General features: G+C 42.0%; 2 protein-coding genes across 2 annotated transcripts; both read left to right on the top strand.

Annotated features, from left to right (window-relative positions):
• Nucleotides 1-5838: 5838 nt before the first annotated feature.
• LOC306789781 (leucine rich adaptor protein 1-like) lies at nucleotides 5839-7727 on the top strand (the record flags this gene model as incomplete). The annotated part of the gene is made up of 3 exons (XM_079285852.1): nucleotides 5839-6051; nucleotides 6751-6935; nucleotides 7679-7727. The coding sequence occupies 3 exons, from the start codon at nucleotides 5839-5841 to the stop codon at nucleotides 7725-7727; spliced, it is 447 nt and encodes a 148-aa protein (XP_079141978.1).
• A 1896-nt stretch (nucleotides 7728-9623) lies between these two features.
• On the top strand, nucleotides 9624-17763 carry pgap6 (post-glycosylphosphatidylinositol attachment to proteins 6). The gene is made up of 13 exons (XM_079284281.1): nucleotides 9624-9749; nucleotides 10191-10374; nucleotides 10518-10719; nucleotides 11251-11378; nucleotides 11463-11728; nucleotides 11836-12176; nucleotides 12301-12400; nucleotides 12768-12882; nucleotides 13182-13324; nucleotides 13502-13680; nucleotides 15187-15333; nucleotides 15433-15549; nucleotides 15717-17763. The coding sequence occupies exons 1-13, from the start codon at nucleotides 9686-9688 to the stop codon at nucleotides 16038-16040; spliced, it is 2310 nt and encodes a 769-aa protein (XP_079140407.1). The 5' UTR covers nucleotides 9624-9685; the 3' UTR covers nucleotides 16041-17763.
• The last annotated feature ends 1234 nt before the right edge of the window (nucleotides 17764-18997 follow it).

Raw genomic sequence — 18997 nt, 5'->3', positions numbered from 1 at the left:
CCTGGAAACACTCGGTCGTCAAAGTTAAACACAAGATTAAACAATGTCACATAGTTCAGCAAAGCATACCTGCTTTTATTCGCCTTATATTACATTAGTCTTATATCACAAATTTGCTTAATTAGCTAATTTGTATAGCTATTAATATGAGGCTATATAAATAAGATTTACTTGACTTGCCTATACTTAACGACTTAACCTCTCCACCCCCACTGGTGCCGGTGAAAGTCCATTATTACAAACACATGCTGCATGGAAAACAATGTGAAACCCATCGTGTAGTCGACACAGCAGAATCTAGAAAGATGTCAAATATTCAGTACTATGCCTGTTTGTGGAAAGGTATAAAAATGATATAAAATATGTGCTTGATAATATCACTGGTTGGTCAGATGTGTTTGTATGTACACTGGCAGGAGCATTATATAAACACCTATTTTTTCTCGTGTACATAACAGTCCCGTCACTCTTTTCCTTTATTTGTTCAGCTTTGTTGTCCTTGTCCCATAGCTGTCATTTAAATTCATGTGTAAGTACATCCAGAGAGGTGCAAAATAAACTGAGACACATTCCTTGTATATGTGCACACATACTGAGCAAATACATCTGATTCTGATGCACAATATCTAAATGAACCAGGATCACCAGAATTATTTCATGCGGTGCAATTTGCAATTTCGAAGGAAGCAAAGGATAGAAGGGGGTTTAAAAAGCTCTTCATTTTGGCACCGGCTGCTTTAGCTCCTCCTAACCCGAGGCGATGGAGACGCCAGAGTGATGCCTGGTCGTTCTCCTGCGCTCCGGGAGGAAAATCCTGTTTAACGTCTCCACAATAACATTCCCTGGGGTTATTTATTCAGGAATGTTAATGTGCTTGGAATCTACTGGCCCCGGTGGCCTCTGACACAGGCTCCTCTGGGCTTTCCTATCAAGCATTCGATCAGGCCCAGCACAAGCTCTTTGGTGCCGCTGACATCTGTTTAAACAACAAAGATTGATGCAGCAGGAATCTATTGATGGCCCTGCAGTCAGACAGCATGGGCTATCTGTTGGTGCACAATGTGCATCTCTGTTTTAGCTTTGCCCCAATTGACGTTGCAAATTGCACTTTCATCCTGTAAGCGTTCCAGTGGAAACTAATGGACTCCATGGTATGCCTCCCACGCACTGTAAACTCTGTATTTATGTGCCTTCTCAGCTCTGCGATCTGTGTTTTATGTCATGGTTTGAATAAACACAACACAATTACAGGATGTAAATGGGCCTCTCCATACATATGAGATCCATTACGTTTCCACACTCATTTAATCTCTCTGTCGGTTCCTAAATAGAAACAGATGCACAGAGCCGTGATCGCCCAATAAAAATTCATGAGCAGCGGGAGTTATTAACTAACTGTTTCTCTTTTAATCTTGAGCCTTTTTGCATCATTTTTAAATGTGTCAGTTAGATCCGTTCAACATTTTCGGTAAATATGCTTTGGGACTGATTGATACCATTATTTTACCATTATTTTATTTGTACAGTAAATATGAAGCTACAGCTAGCAGCTGGCTAACTTAGCTTAGCATAATGACTGAAAACAGAGGGAAACAGCTAGCCTGGTTCTGTCCAAATGTAACAAAAACACCTACCAACACTTCTAGCTCTCAAATTTTTGCATACACTTGACAGGTGAAGCGTTCCACACTTGAGAGCTTATTTTTGGGGGGAAACCATTGAGTGATTTCTGGCCTAATTGTGGTCTAAAGTTCAGGTTGATTGCTTTGTTTGTACATGAGGGTCTTTCCACAGACCATGTGAACCTGGAGTATTTCCTGGCCCAGTGGCCTCAGGTGTTATGCTGTTTTTCTGACCCTTGACTCGATGCATGCAAACACACACACGCGCCACGCTTCAGGCTTATTCACTGGGGAATTAGGCTACACGAGAATAGTAAAAGATCTATGCCTCTATTCCCAGGAACGTGCTCTCTATGCGTAAGAGACTTCAGGATAAATTCAATCCACGTGAGTGAATGTTGTTTGTCGTTCATGTCTCTGCTTTTCACGTTTCAGGTGGTTCGGCAAAAAAAAGAAAAAAGTAGGGCAACTCCCCGATTAAACCCCCACATCCTCTTTATGATTCTTCGTAAATCACACTTAACAGCCCTGACAGATGCAGTAAAATCCTATCTGCTCATAATTTAGGCCTTTCAATGACACAATTTGACCATTTTTATAATGTTTGCGTAAGTTTATGATTTCCCTAAAACTGGAAGTAAGAGGCCCCGACTCGTAAAAAACACAATTCTTTCTCTGTGTAACATTTTTTATGCTCACCCTCGACCTCATGTCACGCTGACCCCAGGGTTACTCTGAGCTACCCTGAGAACACTTGCTAATACGTGGGTAATGTTTTACGGCCACCCCCCTGGGCTCACAGGACCCAGATTTTTTTATCCTCTCGTCATTCCAACTTCCCACTTGCTTTTTCATTCCATGGACATTACAAGAATGTTGTGTCAAGTATGACATATTTGCTGTCAGTGTTATGCCTCTCTGATGAAATCATGGAATGTGCTCGCAGCAGTAGAGCGTGTTTGTTAAGAAACCTGGAGAATTAATGGCCGAAACTCTCCTATAAAATTACAGAAAAGATTATGAGTCATGAGATGAGATGACCTCAGAGTGTTGACTTGGGCTTAGTTTCCAGGGTTTGAAACTTAATCTGTACTTTAAGAAAACAGAGCTAATGAATGAAATCCCAGAGGAGCGGAAATCAGGCTTGATTGTTCAACCTCTGAGATTGTCATCAAATATCTGAGTGCTTGAATGTCTGCTGCCATCTACAGGTCTTTTCAGAGGAAACAAGCGATTTGATTTGAGTTGGCTCATTTAAACATGAACATTAGCAACAGCTGTAACAGTACAACAGCTAACGTTTCAGATATATTTATGTGCATAAACATTTATTATTTTAGTGGAAGGGAAGGTAATAGATAGTCTAGCACTAGGACCCAGAAGGGACAAAGCCTATAGAAAGAAGTGGGAAGCTCACCTGGGCTTCTTCCTGCACTTATTAGACTCACCTGAGTGAGCAGCTGAGACCAGCCTTTGTTTGGTGTTGGTGATTTTGTAGGTTCCTTATTTGAAAATATGTTTAAAATCTCAGTTTTAGAGACATTTTAGAACCATGAAATCTTTATTTTAGCTCATAGTATCAAATTAAAGATTTGTTGATTAAAAAATGTGTTATTTGTTTGATTCTTCATGTTCGGTGGGACTTAAACATGGAGTGATTGCTAAGGCAGATCAGCCAAGAAACAAGGTATGCTCAAGCAGATCAGAGATGTTTTAACATTTTAGTTATTTTAATACAATATCAACATGGTTCTTTAGAAATATAGATTTCAGTCACCGATTGGGGGCTTGTGTTCCAGTCTAGCAAGGTGTATAATTAGTTTTTACATTACATATGTTTTGTAAAATGTTCCCTTTGTATACCAAAGTGCTCCTATTAGATTTGAATCGAAGACACGATATGGAGAGCAGCCAACTATTTTCTTCAGACCTATTCCCTTTTAGTGTGCCGTTGGCTCATCAATTAGAGAAGCCATTTACAGTTTTATTTGTTCTTGTGTGGCGATTTCTTAAATTATATTTAAGCATATATATAAATCCTACTTCCTGCTACAGTCTTATGCTGGTGTCCACATAGCAGCTCCAGTACAATGAACCAGGGGATTCTGTTGCACAGTTGAGATTTAAAGGTGACTGAACTGAGTTTAGCCTCTAAAGGGAGGCAAGGCGATAGGCTCGTAATATTTCATCTTTTAAGTCACACGAGAGATGCAGATTCATTCATTGAAACATGGACCCTCTTTTGTATTGTTGGAATTAGTTGCTGTCTCTTATTTGTTGTGTTAATATTTGTTTTGTGGGACAGTTACTGCTGTGTGCTATTCTTTGTGTATTATGTAGATTATTTACAAACTTGACATGAAGATATTTCGTGTTTTTCTGAGCTTGCTCCCAACTGCAGTGTGTATGTTGTGAGACTTATGCTTATCATGCTTAATGGTATGCATAATTATATATGTGAATTACATTCTCTTTAAAACAGTTGGCAATGAGCTTGCTGATTCTCAGTCAAAGCCACTTGGCTGACAACAGTTTACACAAACGTCTCCACCAGTCTGTGTTGGCTGCAGCGGTGTTTGTCTCCCTCTAGTGGCCAGTGGTAAAACCCTCAAAGTTTCCTCCCACAGTCTCAAAGATGCCTCCCACGGTCTGACTTTTTCACATTCAACTAACTTTGCCCTCTGAGGTCACAGCTTAGTTTTCTGTAAACTGATGAAGCATCACAAACGTATTTTCAGTCATGCATTCTGCTAGTTGCTTTATCTTTTTTCTCAGACTGCCGCTGTCATATATTTGTGTTATATACTCCTTTGACAGTGCACTTAATGCTCAACTGGTCTTATCCTCAATCATTAAGGACGCAGGAACCTCCCATAACCGCTGCCCTGATTTTGAAAGGCATCAATATGGGGCAAGATGACGGATGAATTAAAAATAAATCATCTATTTGAGTGTGTGGCAGATGTTAGCTTGCTAACTATTTGGCCCGTCTCCGTGTCTAAAAGTGGACTGTACAACAGCACAGACCTGTTTCTCATACAGAATATCTTTGAGGGACAGTTCACCCCAAAATCAAAAATATCAAAGATGAAACTGCTCACAACAAGGTCTGTGGATTATTTTGACTAACTGGGTCATGATTTCTGGAAAGAGACATTGCTGTTGACTTTTTGAAATGTTATTTGACGCTTTGAACATCACAAGCCGAGTGCCATATAGTCCCATTAAATACCTTACTCCAAAACAGTATTGATTGAGAAAGCACATGTAAGAGGAAAAGTATGTATTTTGGATTTTAGGAGAACCGTCCCTTTTAAACACTTCCACAATATGATCCAAATTGTCTCAAAACACGTTTTTACATGGCAATAAAATATATATTTGTGCCATTGTCTGCATCTACTGTACAGCCAAACCATCTGGGCTTTTAAAAATGCATACCACTTTTCTTTGTCAATTCAACTTATTTGAACAAGTAGATATCTACATTTTAAACCAAAAACCTTAATCACCATAATACTCCCAAATGAATGAACAAACACAGAGGTTGACATGAGGACATTTTAATTTGATCCCAGGAAAAGTTACTCAGGCAGAGACTTAGTTAATTGGGCCGATGCATATCCTAAATTACATTTTATACAACAGGTTTACTCCCTTTAGTTACATGCTGATGGATTTAATATGTAGGCGTGGCCTACATAATCAATTATAAGTAAGCCCTACTCTCTGGAATCAAGGTTAAACATATAAAGAGATTGTTACAGATTTAACGTGCGCTTCACATCACAAGCAGCTCGGTGCGCACAGGTGTTGCCTCTTCACGTGATTGCTGGTATGGAACTCACACCATTGTTTGAGGACTACACAAAGAGCATTTCCACTTTCCAGCAACACATTCTGTACTACATACCATCAATACCTCAGCAGCATGAATGGCGACAGCATGTCAGCAGGTACAGGTGATCTGTCGTTCCAGCGTTTTCACGGCTCGTTCTGCGCCTCTGTGGCACGTTTGTCATTCGTGATCACGGTTTGTTGTTGAGTGTTCAGGAATATAACGTGTGGGACTTTGCTGTAAGTGTGGGAGATGTATGGGTGCGCTGTGGAGTCTTAACTTCTCACAGTGGAATTTGGAACGTGACTTTACGCACAATCTCTTCTCCGTCCAAAACCACCGATCGGAGGACTCGGAAGTAAAATACGGCGCGGTGGGATGGCAGAGAAACTCCTCAACGATTCCTTCCCAGATCTGACAGAAGTGGAAAATAAGGTTGGGATGAAAACACCGGAAAGTCTTCTGATTTGGATGAGGGATGCTGCGGACTGCGAAGATGGTTGGAGGTCTGATGTGGTCGACAGGGGAGACCGCAGCTCTGCCTTCAGCGATAGCTTTTCTGACAAAATAAGCAACTTAAAACAAGAGATGGTAAAGACTCCTATTCTGTTCTCAGCGTTGAATCTATCATAGACCATATGTAATTATGCATTTACCTAAGTGGACAAAATCTTCTGTTTTGTGGTTTGTACTGCCTGAGTGCGCCTGCATGCCTGCGTAGCGTTCCATGTTTGGCAACAACTTGCACAACTTGTTTCAGGAATAACTCCTCTGTTTATTCTGATGACAGACGAATGTTTTTCTCTGAACTGTAGAAATGTCAAAACCACTGCTTTCAGTTCGGAGCCACTTCACCTGCGTATTATTTATTTCTGATGACAGACAGTGTCACCTGTCACTTCACCACACCCCTCACCTGGCGTCTCTCTCATTCCTCTCAATTCATTTCACACATTCCTCTGCTCATTCTCTGAACACCTTTTCACCTGAAGTTCCTCCAACATACTTCCAATTTATTTTGGTCTTTTGTTGTGCTTCATGCTTTGTTGTCAAATGAACACACAAGCAAGAGCCTCACTAGTGTGTGTGTGTGGGGGGGGGGGGGCGTGGTTGATTTATGTCTGATGGCCTCTGAGATAGTTTACACACCTCTCTCTCCCCATACACATACCTGCAGTACGCTCACACAGTGCACACACACACACACACACACACACACACACACACACACTCATATCAAGTTCCCTGATACTTGCATCACACTTGTCTAACTCCTCTCTATTCTTGCAGAGGTGGCTGCGTTCTGCCGATGTGAAGATTCTGCGCCAGCTGGTGGCCGTTCAGGAGGGTATTGAGGCCATGCGTTGGCTGATGGAGGAGCAGGGGGCTTTAGCCAGCCGTGGCAGCAGCTTGACAAGCAGCCTGCGCAGCCTGGTGACTGTGGAGGAGCTCGGGCTCTCGATGCCCCCTTGCAGGTACGGTACAGTTTAGGTTTGGCAGGTGTACCTGTTCTGATTGAAGATGTGCACTATTTAAACATTTTAAACGAATAGATTGTCTTTGCGTTCCAATACCCAGACTGCCATACGATTTAGTATGCCAGAAAAAAAGATTTAGTATGTCCCAATACATAGTATATCAAATACAGTATGCCCTACTTAATCCGGTTGTATTTAGTATGAAAGCCAACATTCTTTTCTGGCCAACAATCGTCGCGGAATATATATATATATATATATATATATATATATATATATATATATATATATATATATATATATATATATATATATATATATATATATATATATATATATATATAAGCAAGATGGTCAAAGTTCAAGGTATACCATGTTATGATGAAGTAGTATTTACCAATTGAATGCATACTGTATGCACTACGTTACTTTGTCAAGGCGTTGTAGTGTATACTACTCTTAAAAGAAAAAGTAAGCAATTTGGAACCCAGTGCAGATATACAAAAAAGTGCATTAAACAGAGTCATGCCATGGCCAAAATCTTACCAAACTATTGATGTATGAGCGTGTCTCCAATGTCACCAGGGGCATTTGCATTGACGAAAGTGTGCAATATGACAATATATGCAGATAAGTGACCTATAAACACAAATTGTATTATAAACTTCAGAGTTATCATATTTGGCATGTTCAGTGTTCAAAAGAGAATATGTGTCATTAAAATCGTGTACTTTTCATAGGATAGCCTACAAACTGCTGTTAGAATACACAAACCAGCAGTGTGGTTAAACTCTTGAACTTCGCAGTGTACATTCAAAACTCATCTTCAAAATCTTCAAATCTAAAACAAAAAAAATCTAAAATGTACTTCACTGCTACATTTTGTTTGTCAGTCAGATTCAGAATTTCAGCAAAACCTTGAAGAAGCTTAGATACCTGAGACGTGCATGATGTCGATTTAAAGCATTTTCAGTTTTAGGACTCAGGCTTCATGGCTGAGTATTTTATATTATTGCTCCCACAGAGAAAGTCCAACTCAGGATTTGCTTGAAAACTCTGGCGAGGAATCAGCGGATCACCCACCACACGCTGATGATGGTGAATCAAACCACAAGAGCTACTTTGACTTGCCGATCCCAGAGTCTGAGGAAAGGCCTCCGAGTCTTTCCACCTTCAAGTTTGAAGTCAGTCGTTCCGCACATGGCAGCCGTGGTCGGTCATTATCTGGTCTTGCCAACTGTTTGGTTGTTGCCAAATCAGAAAAGTCCCAACCACAGGACTCTGATGTAGCTCCGTTACAAGACATCAAAGGCGATGCTGGCGCCATCAGAAGAGCTCTCCTAAGATCTCACAGGGCAAGAAGAAAAATGAATAATTTTTCCCTCACTAAAGAGTCAGGAGAGACACAGACGGAGCACCAAACTCAGGAGAGTTTCAGAGCCCTGCAGCACAATACGATGGAAGAGGAAGAGAGTGCGCCTAATAGAGACTCGGCGCTGCTGGTCTATGATGGTCAGTGGTGCTGGGTGGAGTCACGGGACGATGTAACGTTTCTATGATCTTCTATAAAGCAACATTTGAATGTACGATGTTTGGTTTGAAGCTATTCCCCTCAACAGTTTACTGCCAGTAATGCAGTGGGATTGAAAATGCACTTTGACACTGATGAATGAATGATGAATGATGGGGCCCCTTTCTCTTTTTCAGGACTCATTTGCTTTTTACATTAGGATGTACACTGTTTGGTGTGTGTATTTTAGGTGTTCCAAGAGACAAAAAACACTTTTATTAACAATTAAGGACATTGCAAATATGAGGAAGCTCTAGGAAATATCTAAAAATGTTATGTCCTTGTCTAATACATGTTTTACACACGGGTGACTTGAATTGCAGAGATACTGATCATGAACTCTGTTTTTCTTTCTTTTTCATTTAAACTGAGTTTCATTTGATTGTCTTATCTTATTCATAATAATAGCTTATATCTCATATATTGTCCAGTCTCTCTGACCTCTTTCACAGTTGTGGATATAAGGCAATGAACATGTGAGGATTTCAAAGATGGTGCCATTGTTCTGCTGCAATGATGAGCCTAATATGTCGGTTGGTAATAAACAAGACAAAGGGAGTCTTTATTAATGTTCTTGCTCGGCTCACAAGCCAAACAGCAGAGAAGTATGAATCTTGAATGAATGTGTGTTATGTGTAAACATAAAATTCATTATAATGTAACTGTAAACAAATAAAAAAATGGACATTAGTGATGGTGAAATAAGTCCTAATCATGAAAGCTATATAGGCCTACACATTAATATGAAGGCATTTCAGAACTGTTTCAATAGGACAGTGTTGCCTTCCTTGGTTCTCGTAAACTTCTACTTTTAAACATTACCATTATAATTAACATGCACGCTTCATTCATGGACTAATGTGTGTTGTACCTTATTCACTGCTGTGCATTATGTTTTGCGTCAACAAAAAGTTGTCGTTTATGTCAATTAACAATATTTTAAAATTTTCTATTTTAAAATTACACTAATTATCAATGAAATGCCATTTTGTTCTCGGTCGTTCATGTGAATGATGGTCAGTTTTCCGACGGACCCAAAGGCAGCACGTGACGTGTATTTACATAGAAATCCAGGAAGTGCTGCGCGTAGAGAACGACTTCTCCTCAGTGATAGATTGGTGTGACGTTACAGGTGGTTAAAGGACGATGTAATGGTTCAGACACTAGTGAAGGAAACATGGAGTTTTGTTTTCTACGCGGTCTCCTTCTCGTCGCCCTTACGACTTGGACGTTAGCAGACGGTGAGTGTTGTTCAGCACGAGAGACGAAGACAGAGCTAACTGGTCCTAGCATGTTTGCTAACTGTCTCGACATGCGAGTTTACCTGAAGAAACGTTTTAGTCCTCTCATGCACTCACGTTCACATTGTTCAAGAGACATGTCTGTGCAACAGCTTTTGTTTTGTATTTATTGTCATTTAGTGTCTAATATTGTCAGTTGTGCGCTTTCTTTCTCTCATCTCTTCGGCTAAATTTCCCCAGTGTGTTGTTTTTAATTAAAAGAATATTTTGTATCATTAATTGTCTTTTATCACATACATAGATCAGTGTACTTGTATTTACAAACTCCTAACTTACTGACTAATACGATATGTATATCCGAGTACTACAATATATCAGAGTACTACAAGCAGTAAAACTGTGTCTGTGCCCTTTCATACAATGAACTCTTATCCCCTGAAGATGGACAGGTGACATTTGTCTCCGAGCTCTCGTCCAAACCGGCTCAGAAGTTGTCCAAGTATGGCTGGTACGGGAACGTGAGGCTGCAGAGGTTTCACATACCAGAGGAAACGGCCATCGCTCGCTGGCTCTTCTCCGTCACCAAGGGCCACACCTTCCACTGTGGACAGCACAATGTCACCATGTGAGATCATGACAACGTCTGCTCACTTTCTATTGTGATTTATACTGTTGTGACTCCTCGTTATCTCTTTTTATCCTTCTTCTGGATTTACTGCCGACGCTTTTATTTTGTTCTTTGAAACTCTCTCTCTCGCTCTCTCGTAGCCATATTCGGTATGGTGCCCCTCCAGTGATAAACCCAACAGGGACGGTGTTTCCCAATGCTACACTATGGAGCCCCTGTCTGTCTCTGATCCTACCGGTGACTTCACAAAGCTCCACGACCTTTAACCTCTCCAATCCTGCTCCCGGTGATTGGTACGTTGGGGCCCACTTGCCTGAAGATGATGGGCGCATCGAGCAGAAGGTTTGTATAGCGTCGTATACAGTATGTGCTTTTTACTTTTTGTAACTGTTTTTGTTGTTTTGAGTCCTGATGAAGATTTTTTTTCCCCTGGACACAAACAGTGCCGCAATTTTCACGTGGACCGTTTTGAAGAAAGATGAGATCACTTGTTTTCCACGTCAACTTCATCTCTCCATCATATTTGTCTAAAAAATTAATTTGTTTTTAATTGAAAGGCCAAGATCAAGTGTCGGTGTTCATATCATGCTCTACTTGTAAATTATCCTTTTACCCCGACCTGTTCCACCGGAGCAGGAGGTCGGTTAATTGTTGCTTACGTAAAGTAGCTGAACCACATTCTTCTGCTTCTTCTCTTTTTGGCCTCCGTTCATGTTTCATAATTGCAGCAGGTAGTGCCGGCTTATTTACCGAACGGCTGGCCTTGAAAGAAACTTTCTACATACGTTTGATCTTATATCTCTGTAATTGTATTTTTTGTGTGCATTTGTTCGACATTGTTTTATTTTATTTTTTTGTCTTTCTCTCTCTTAGGGCTTTCCGTCTTGCTCGTACTTCTTCCAGCCTCAGCTATCAATCAGGAGAGCGGTGGACACGCCCATTTTACCGCAGGGCACATTCCTCCAGCAGACCGCAGCGCCTGACAGACCTGCCCGCCTTAAGTAAGAACTGTCCGTGTGTACATTTTATTTTTTTCCTCTTATCAGTCTGTAAAAGTCCAGTTGATTTATTTGTGTCTGTCTCAGGTTGTACGTTCCACAGTTTGCGTCCTCTCTCTCCGTCTCTGTGGCCGACTGTTCGTCAGAGGAGGGGTCCGACGGTGGAAACTGTTCGCTGGTCCTCAGGCTCGGCTCTACCTCTCTGCAGAACCGCCCGGTAACCGTGACTTGCTCAGGGATCGGCTGCTCTGCTGCTCTTTCTAACCCACCGTGGGATACCTGGGTACGAGTTGTTGTGGAGAGCGGCTTAGACAACCGTACTGTGAGCTTTAGTATCGTCTCAAACACCACAGGTGAACACAGACACGCACACTTCCGTAAACAAACATTCCACACACTATGTCTGTTCTAATCCACTACCAGTGTGTGATATTTCTTTTTAAATGCGTGTCTCCCTCAGTGGGGTGCAAGCCAAAAAGCGTCGGCCTCAAAGTAGACGATGACCTCAACATGCTCCGAGGCAACCGCACCTTCGCCAACTCAACATCAGCTGGCAACGACTCCCTCATTACAGACGCAGTCACCATGAGCAACGACTCAGCATCCCTGTTCACCCCTCCGTCGGCGTGTGTGTGGAGCATCCCGGTGCTCTACGAGGAGGTAGACGTCCTGTCGCTCCGATTCACTCCGGCCAGTGGACCCAACATCAGCGTCACGGATACACACCCCACGCTGCTCACCTACCCGCTGTACACACACGCCACCGGGGGTACACTCAACCTACAGCTCACACTCAACTCTGTGAGTACTGGTGAAAGACTACACATTCACTCATACACTACCCTGATAAAAGCCTGTTAGATTTGAGAGTGTCAGGGTTAAGGTTACATGCTGTTTGTGTGTGTGTGTGTGTGTGTGTGTGTAGACTAATGTAACCCTGGCAAACACTAGCAGCAGTGTGGTGGCCTGTCTCTCGCCGTGGGCTCCGGTCCTCGAACTCAACGACTCTCAACCCTGTCGCACAGGTAGAGCAGATACCCAGAATGATTCTTTCACATTTACACTTAGGAATTGATGCATTAGACCCCTGGAAACATTAAGATAGAATAGCAGAAAATAGGGTTGTAGGATTGATGATGAATAACGGAGTAGCAAACAAGTACAAGTTAAAATATACATTTATGAAATGGGAATGTCAACCTTTCAAAGGTGTTTTCCTGCCTTCTGCTAAGGGCATGCCTAGATAGGTACTCTGCTATGACTTAGAAATAATCACGGTAGGAAATAGGTCCCATTGAACCCTGTAGACAAAAATATATCGTAAAGCTTGACTTTGCATTCTGAAAATACAGTTTGCAAACACTTTGTGTGTGTGTGTGTGTGTGTCTGCAGCTTTGTTCGGAGGGTACAGTGTTCAAGTGAATGCCAGCGTTCCGAAAGCTGTGGTCCGGCTGCCTTTTCCTCAGTCAACAACATGGTACCTCACCCTGCAGCTTACATGCAACAGGTAACACACACACACACACACACACACACACACGCTAATGCTGCATTTCTATCTGCGTCTAAAAATGTGTATCTTGAATATCTTCTACATATTTTCTGCACCTATGAAGGATCGGGATAACACTACTCTCAACAGACAACAGATGTTTTTTACATTCACACACAGTAAATTCACCTATATGTGCTAAATGTTGGGAATTAAAGTGCATAAAACTAGATTGTACAGCGAAGGCGTTTGTGGTTGGCCGTGTGTTTTAATATGTAAAGTGTGTGTGTGTGTGTGTGTGTTTTTTCTTGCAGCAGCGACTGTGGTAATATATCATTGGTGTCTGTGGTCCCGGAGGTGTTTATCAGTGCCTGTGTAGAGGACTGTGGGACATACGGTGAATGTAGACTGATGAGATCCTACAGCTACCTGTACGCTGCCTGTGTCTGCAAGGCTGGTAAGACTCTCTCTCTCACTCAAAGATACTTTTCTTTGACTTAAATAACTGAAGTAACAACTCTCTTTGCTTAACCTAAAATAAGAAGTGTCTTCACTGTATCCTTTCTTGTAATTTACTGATTATTTCCGCCATGTGTTTATTTAGATTTCACTGAGTGTGTGTGTGTGTTTGCAGGCTGGAGCGGTTGGGGCTGCACTGATAACTCAACAGCTCAGTCGTACTGTCGCCAGTTGACGGCTACTCTGCTGCTCACGCTCAGTAACCTGTCCTTCCTGCCTGCCATGGTGGTGGCCATCAAACGCTGCTACATCACTGAGGCCTCCGTCTACCTTTTCACAATGTTCTTCTCTACGGTAACGCACACACACACATGCATACATAGCCATGTTTCTAGAGTACTGTTCATCTTCTATCAGTGTAAAGTTGTGTAAGAGGGAAGGATCTCTTCCGAGTTTACCTTCTGTCAGTCAGTTACGTCCATTAAAGGTGATGTTTTTGCCACTGACAAGTTCTGATAGTTATTATTACAGAGTCTGACTTCATGGAAAGAGACTGAGAAGTCTCATTCTGAACGAGGTGACTTTTTGCTGGACGACAACAGTAGAAACACGAGTGTTCTGTACAGAAAGCGTTTATTGTTAATCCAAAAGATTTTTAAAGGAATGGCTGAATGTTTAGATCAGGGGTCCCCAACCTTTTTTGCGTCACGGACCGGTTTCATGTTATAAAATATTTCCACGGACCGGTGTTACGTCCCTACTGGTTTCTGGACCTACTGGTTTTTCTTCTGTGCGCGTGTTGTGTTCGCTTAACAGCTGCAGCGGTTTTCTGCCTCTGTCGCCTGTTTCGTCACACTTTCACAAACATATTGCTGGAGATCTAAAAGACACATCTCATATCAATTGCAGGGATTATGATTGTATGAGTCCATTCCTTCGCAGTTCGTGGGTCTTTTGTGGTTGGGAAGTAACGCTCGTGACAAGCGTGTTGACATGTGTCAAGAGAGACAGGCGCATGTAATTGGGAGAGAATCCGGTCATTTTTCAAAATAAAATATCTTTCCGACTCTGATAATCAATGAAATGAAAAAAAGTAATTTATTCTTTCTGTGCGGCCCGGTACCAAATGACCCGCGACCCGGTACCGGTCCGCGGCCCGGGGGTTGGGGACCACTGGTTTAGATGATCTCAACAATGGGGATGAGGTGTTTTGAATCCGATGGCGCCCGTATTTATTTGAGCCGGAGTACGGATGAAGAGCTCCACCAAATTTAGGAGGGTAGGAGAGGGGAAGAGCTGAAAACAGGCAGAGGGTGAACCAGCTGCTGCGGGGCCATGAAGCTCTGGGACACTATGAGGCCCACTGAGGAAGAGGGTGGGATATTCAGATTTCACAACAGGTCTCTTTGAGTGGGACTTGGACACAATAACAAACAGAACGGATCAAGATAAAGGAAAGGACATTTTTAATGTTGACAGACACTTTGACTCAGATTTGTATTATGGCAGTGCTATTTAAACAAGCACTTCTGGTGAACGTGGCGTTTAGGTAGCTGACTTTAGTAGAAATGCTGACAGAGCGTGTCTGTTCACTATGTATTGCTATTAATAGAGTTGTTGGGTAGAGCCTGTGATGGCAGATGACTTCAGTTAAAATCTAGATCAATCCAGATCACACAACACACACTTGAAGCATATTTCACATTCTGGATTAAGCTGAGTTATATCAGTTCTCATGGACACATCACATCTATATGCATGTGTTATATGTGACTGTGGAGAAGGAGAGCCTTAATTCTTCTTACGGCAGTTTTGTAGCATTCAGAGTAATGTGTTTTCTTCCTCCTCTTCATATTGTAGTTTTACCACGCCTGTGACCAGCCAGGTGTAGCAGTAATGTGCATAATGGACTACGATACCCTCCAATATTGTGACTTCCTGGGGTCGGTCTGTTCCATCTGGGTCACCATCCTGTGCATGGCTCGCATCAGAGACACATTCAAATATGTAAGATGCTGACTATTGCCTATTTTCACACTGAACTTAAAATGAATACATTTGAAGTGCTAAGATTTGTTCGTAATTGTCTTTCTCTTGTGTGTGCAGACTCTGTTCATGCTCGGGGCTCTGCTCATAGCCATGTCAATGCAGCTGGACCGCAAAGGCCTGTGGAACCTGTTGGGTCCCGTCATCTGTGCCATACTGTGCATGGTCACTGCCTGGGTGAGACATCCAATAAAAGGAGTTCATGAAACGGTATCTGATGGGAATATGCAGCTGACTTCCTCGTTGATAAGACAAACTAGGCGGTCACACACGGGGAGAAAAGAAAGATTGTGAATAAAACAATCAACTTGTGCTGAATCCAGTTTCTTTTTCTTTGTTTACAGGTGTACCGAGGAGTGCAGCGACGTCATTGTTACCCGCCTTCGTGGAGACGCTGGGCCCTCTTCCTGATCCCCGGGGCAGTCTGTGCCCTCGTCGGGGTGTGTTTGTACATCTTCACTGAGACAGAGGACAACTACTACTACACACACTCGCTGTGGCACATCCTGGTGGCCAGCTGCGTGGTGTTCCTGCTGCCGCCGAAGGAGAAGAACAGGGAGGCGTTGGGCTGGAGCCGGGGCTGGAGCTGGGGCTGGAGCTGGAGACCCCGGGTTTGTGGGTACACTCTCTGTCAGAGCGACAAGGATGAACTCTACACTGTCACATAGTAGGACAGGAGATGCTGTAAGTAAGCAAAGTGCACTGCAAACATTCACATAAGGTAAAAAGATATCAAGACTCTGACTCTTCAAAGTTTCTTAATATCTTGAATAAAACATTTAAAAATCAAATTTAGACCTATGTTCTTGTAGGTCTACCATGTCCATGTTCACATTTACAGATGGTTTGAAACTCTTCTTCTATTTGAATGAAAAAGATCTGTAGAAGTCTAATACACACTCACCATTTAATCCAAATCAAATCTGCTGAAACCTTGAAGGTGGTCCATTCCACAAGCTGCGGTATGAACATGAAAACCTCCAGGTAGCAAACCACCTGACCTTTGACCTCATGACCAGAGGCCTGTACTCTGAAGCGAGTTCAACGTACCGCGTTACCGCTCAGGGTTTCTCAATCTGCCTCTGAGTGCGTTCACGCGATCACAAACATGGACAGGTCTGTTGTTAGTCGAGCGGCACATTTTACAAACTGTAATATTAGACAAATACGAATACTTCCAGGCTAACGGCAACACAGTTGCAGCTGCAAAACACAGGAAGAACAGCTGGCAAAAAAATCGCTGACGATGTGAATGTGTAGATTTAGAGGCTGAACTGAACACACAAATGTAATGAGAGTCACATCTATCGCGCTCTAGATGGGGCAGTGATATTAAAAGCCTTTTAATTTACGCCTGTCAGTCTCCACTCGTACATGCATCGGCTCTTTTCATACTTGCATCTTCACAGGAAGTGAGGTTCAGGCAACAAAACAAAAGGTTTGGTTGACGTAAACACCTCTCATTCATGGATCTTCTTGAATTCAGTGCAAAAAAAAATTTGATTTCAAAACTATTTCAACTTTTTGATCTATTGGAGATGGATGCTTGATTATTAACTGCCATGTAGTTTAAACAACCTTTCAGATGGTTTGGCTTTGTTCTTTCTACCATATTGCATGGTCTTCATCAGCCAATGAAATGAGCTTGTTACCCTCAAAGTGTAACTGCTTGATAAATTGCTGACCACGTGTACCATGCCTTCCCACAATCCACCTCTTTACGTACTGTAGGCCTGTAGTAGATGGCCCGATGTTATGTCCACCTTTCTTTTCTTGTCTGCTCTCTGATCATCTCCTGCTCTAAAATTCTTACTTTTTGCCGACATTCATCCTGAAGCACTTTTATGATTAAAAAGCTAACTCCGCTATGTAACGTACAAAGCCCTTATGTACGGTATATGAGTGGCCACTATGAATGTATATTCAGATTGCTGTGTCCAGTGCCTCCTCTTGTCTTTATCTTTCTGTAGACGAGTGCGCTGTGTGTGTGTGTGTGTGTGTGTGTGTGTGTGTGTGTGTTTTGTCTGTTGCACCAGTGAAGCTACTGAGCACTTTCCATACTTTATTAAATGTAAGACGTATGAAATATGTGTTGTCTTTTTCTAAGCATCCCATATTGATGATTTTCTCATTATGATTTTGCACAGGTTCAAATTGAATGCTTCTGGCACACTTGCATAGCCTTCCTTCCTTTGAAATATTGTTTTTCACTCATTGTGAATCACCTTTTGTTTTTAGTTGTCACATTTAATTACGAGTATGAAAGGCATTCTACCACAACACACTGGAGCTCTCATAGGATGAAGAAATGAGACGTTCGATGTAAAACATGATTTTGCTTTTATCGGTCTACTACTTAATCCAAAGAGCATTTAGCCCACCAAAAATAAATCTGTGGCATAAAGAGAACTGTTTCATTATTTAATTTTTTTTCCTCAGGCACTCACTCACACACTCTCTCACTCACACACACACACACTCGTCACGCAACGAGAGTGGATGGGCAATGGAGTAAAGCGGATTATCATAATCCTCAAAAATATAGCAAGTGCTTGTTTGTTGGAATACACATTTTAGTGTGTGTGTGTGCACTTGTACATGTGCTTGGGTGCCCATATATGGCTTACCTCCATTAGTAAATCCGGTGGGCTCTCATGTCCTGCAACGCTGACACAGATCAGTGCTGCAGATCACAGCATCTAGCCTGACTGCTCATTGTTGTTCAAAATTGAAGCAGCAAATGCCGACGTATCCTGACTTTTAATCCCTATATGAACCAAGCTTATAAATACTGGATTCGGCATTTCCCATATGCAACTCCAAACTATATTTCATTCGATCTAAATGCCGTTCTTTTTAAAACTCCTCGTCAACAGTACATAACAAAGGTTTTCTATCTAACTGAAGACTTTAGACACAGCTGTAAGACACAGACTGAGTAGTGCTCCTTGTGATGAATAACCTGACATCTGTAAAATCGGTGGAGTGCCGCTTTAACCTGAATTGTCACCTGAAAGGGAACTTTGCTCAGTAGTATTGGTAATATGTTATAAGTCCCCATATACCCTAATTATTCATGAAGACCTTGATTTCATGTGCTGGATTTAGAGCAGTGATTCCCAACCTGGGATTGAGATAAATCTGAGGGGTTTTAAGATAATTAATAGGGGTAAAAAAGAAAATAATGAATGTGTTGTCAACAAAATTGTTTATTTCCTATAAATATTCTGTCCTTTTGAAATACTGGATACTTTCACCTTGTCAGCCCTCACGCGTATATACAACGGTCTGAACCCTCCCATGTTCACACTCAGCCTCCTGTGATGAAGGGTAGACATTGATAGACAAGATAAAAAAGGTTGTGATCCACTCATTTACACGGGTAAATAACGCTAGTTACTTTGACCACATACAGCCAGTAGAGGGAGCCAACCCAGTAGAGGAAACTGCAGCTCCCACGGGATCAATGGAGGGAATCAACATCTGAAAGGTTGTTAGATGATGGGGAAATGTGTAAAAAAAGAAATGAATACAGATGTCACCATAGGGAACAGACCTGAGCCAATAGCAGCGGGTTTGTCAGCTTCTGGAAGTTGCTGTCAAATGAAATGAGTGACTGGAGCTC

Source organism: Melanostigma gelatinosum (assembly GCF_949748355.1).
Source record: "Melanostigma gelatinosum genome assembly, chromosome: 15".
Lineage (NCBI taxonomy): Eukaryota > Metazoa > Chordata > Actinopteri > Perciformes > Zoarcidae > Melanostigma > Melanostigma gelatinosum.
This window is presented reverse-complemented; position numbering and strand designations above follow the sequence as displayed.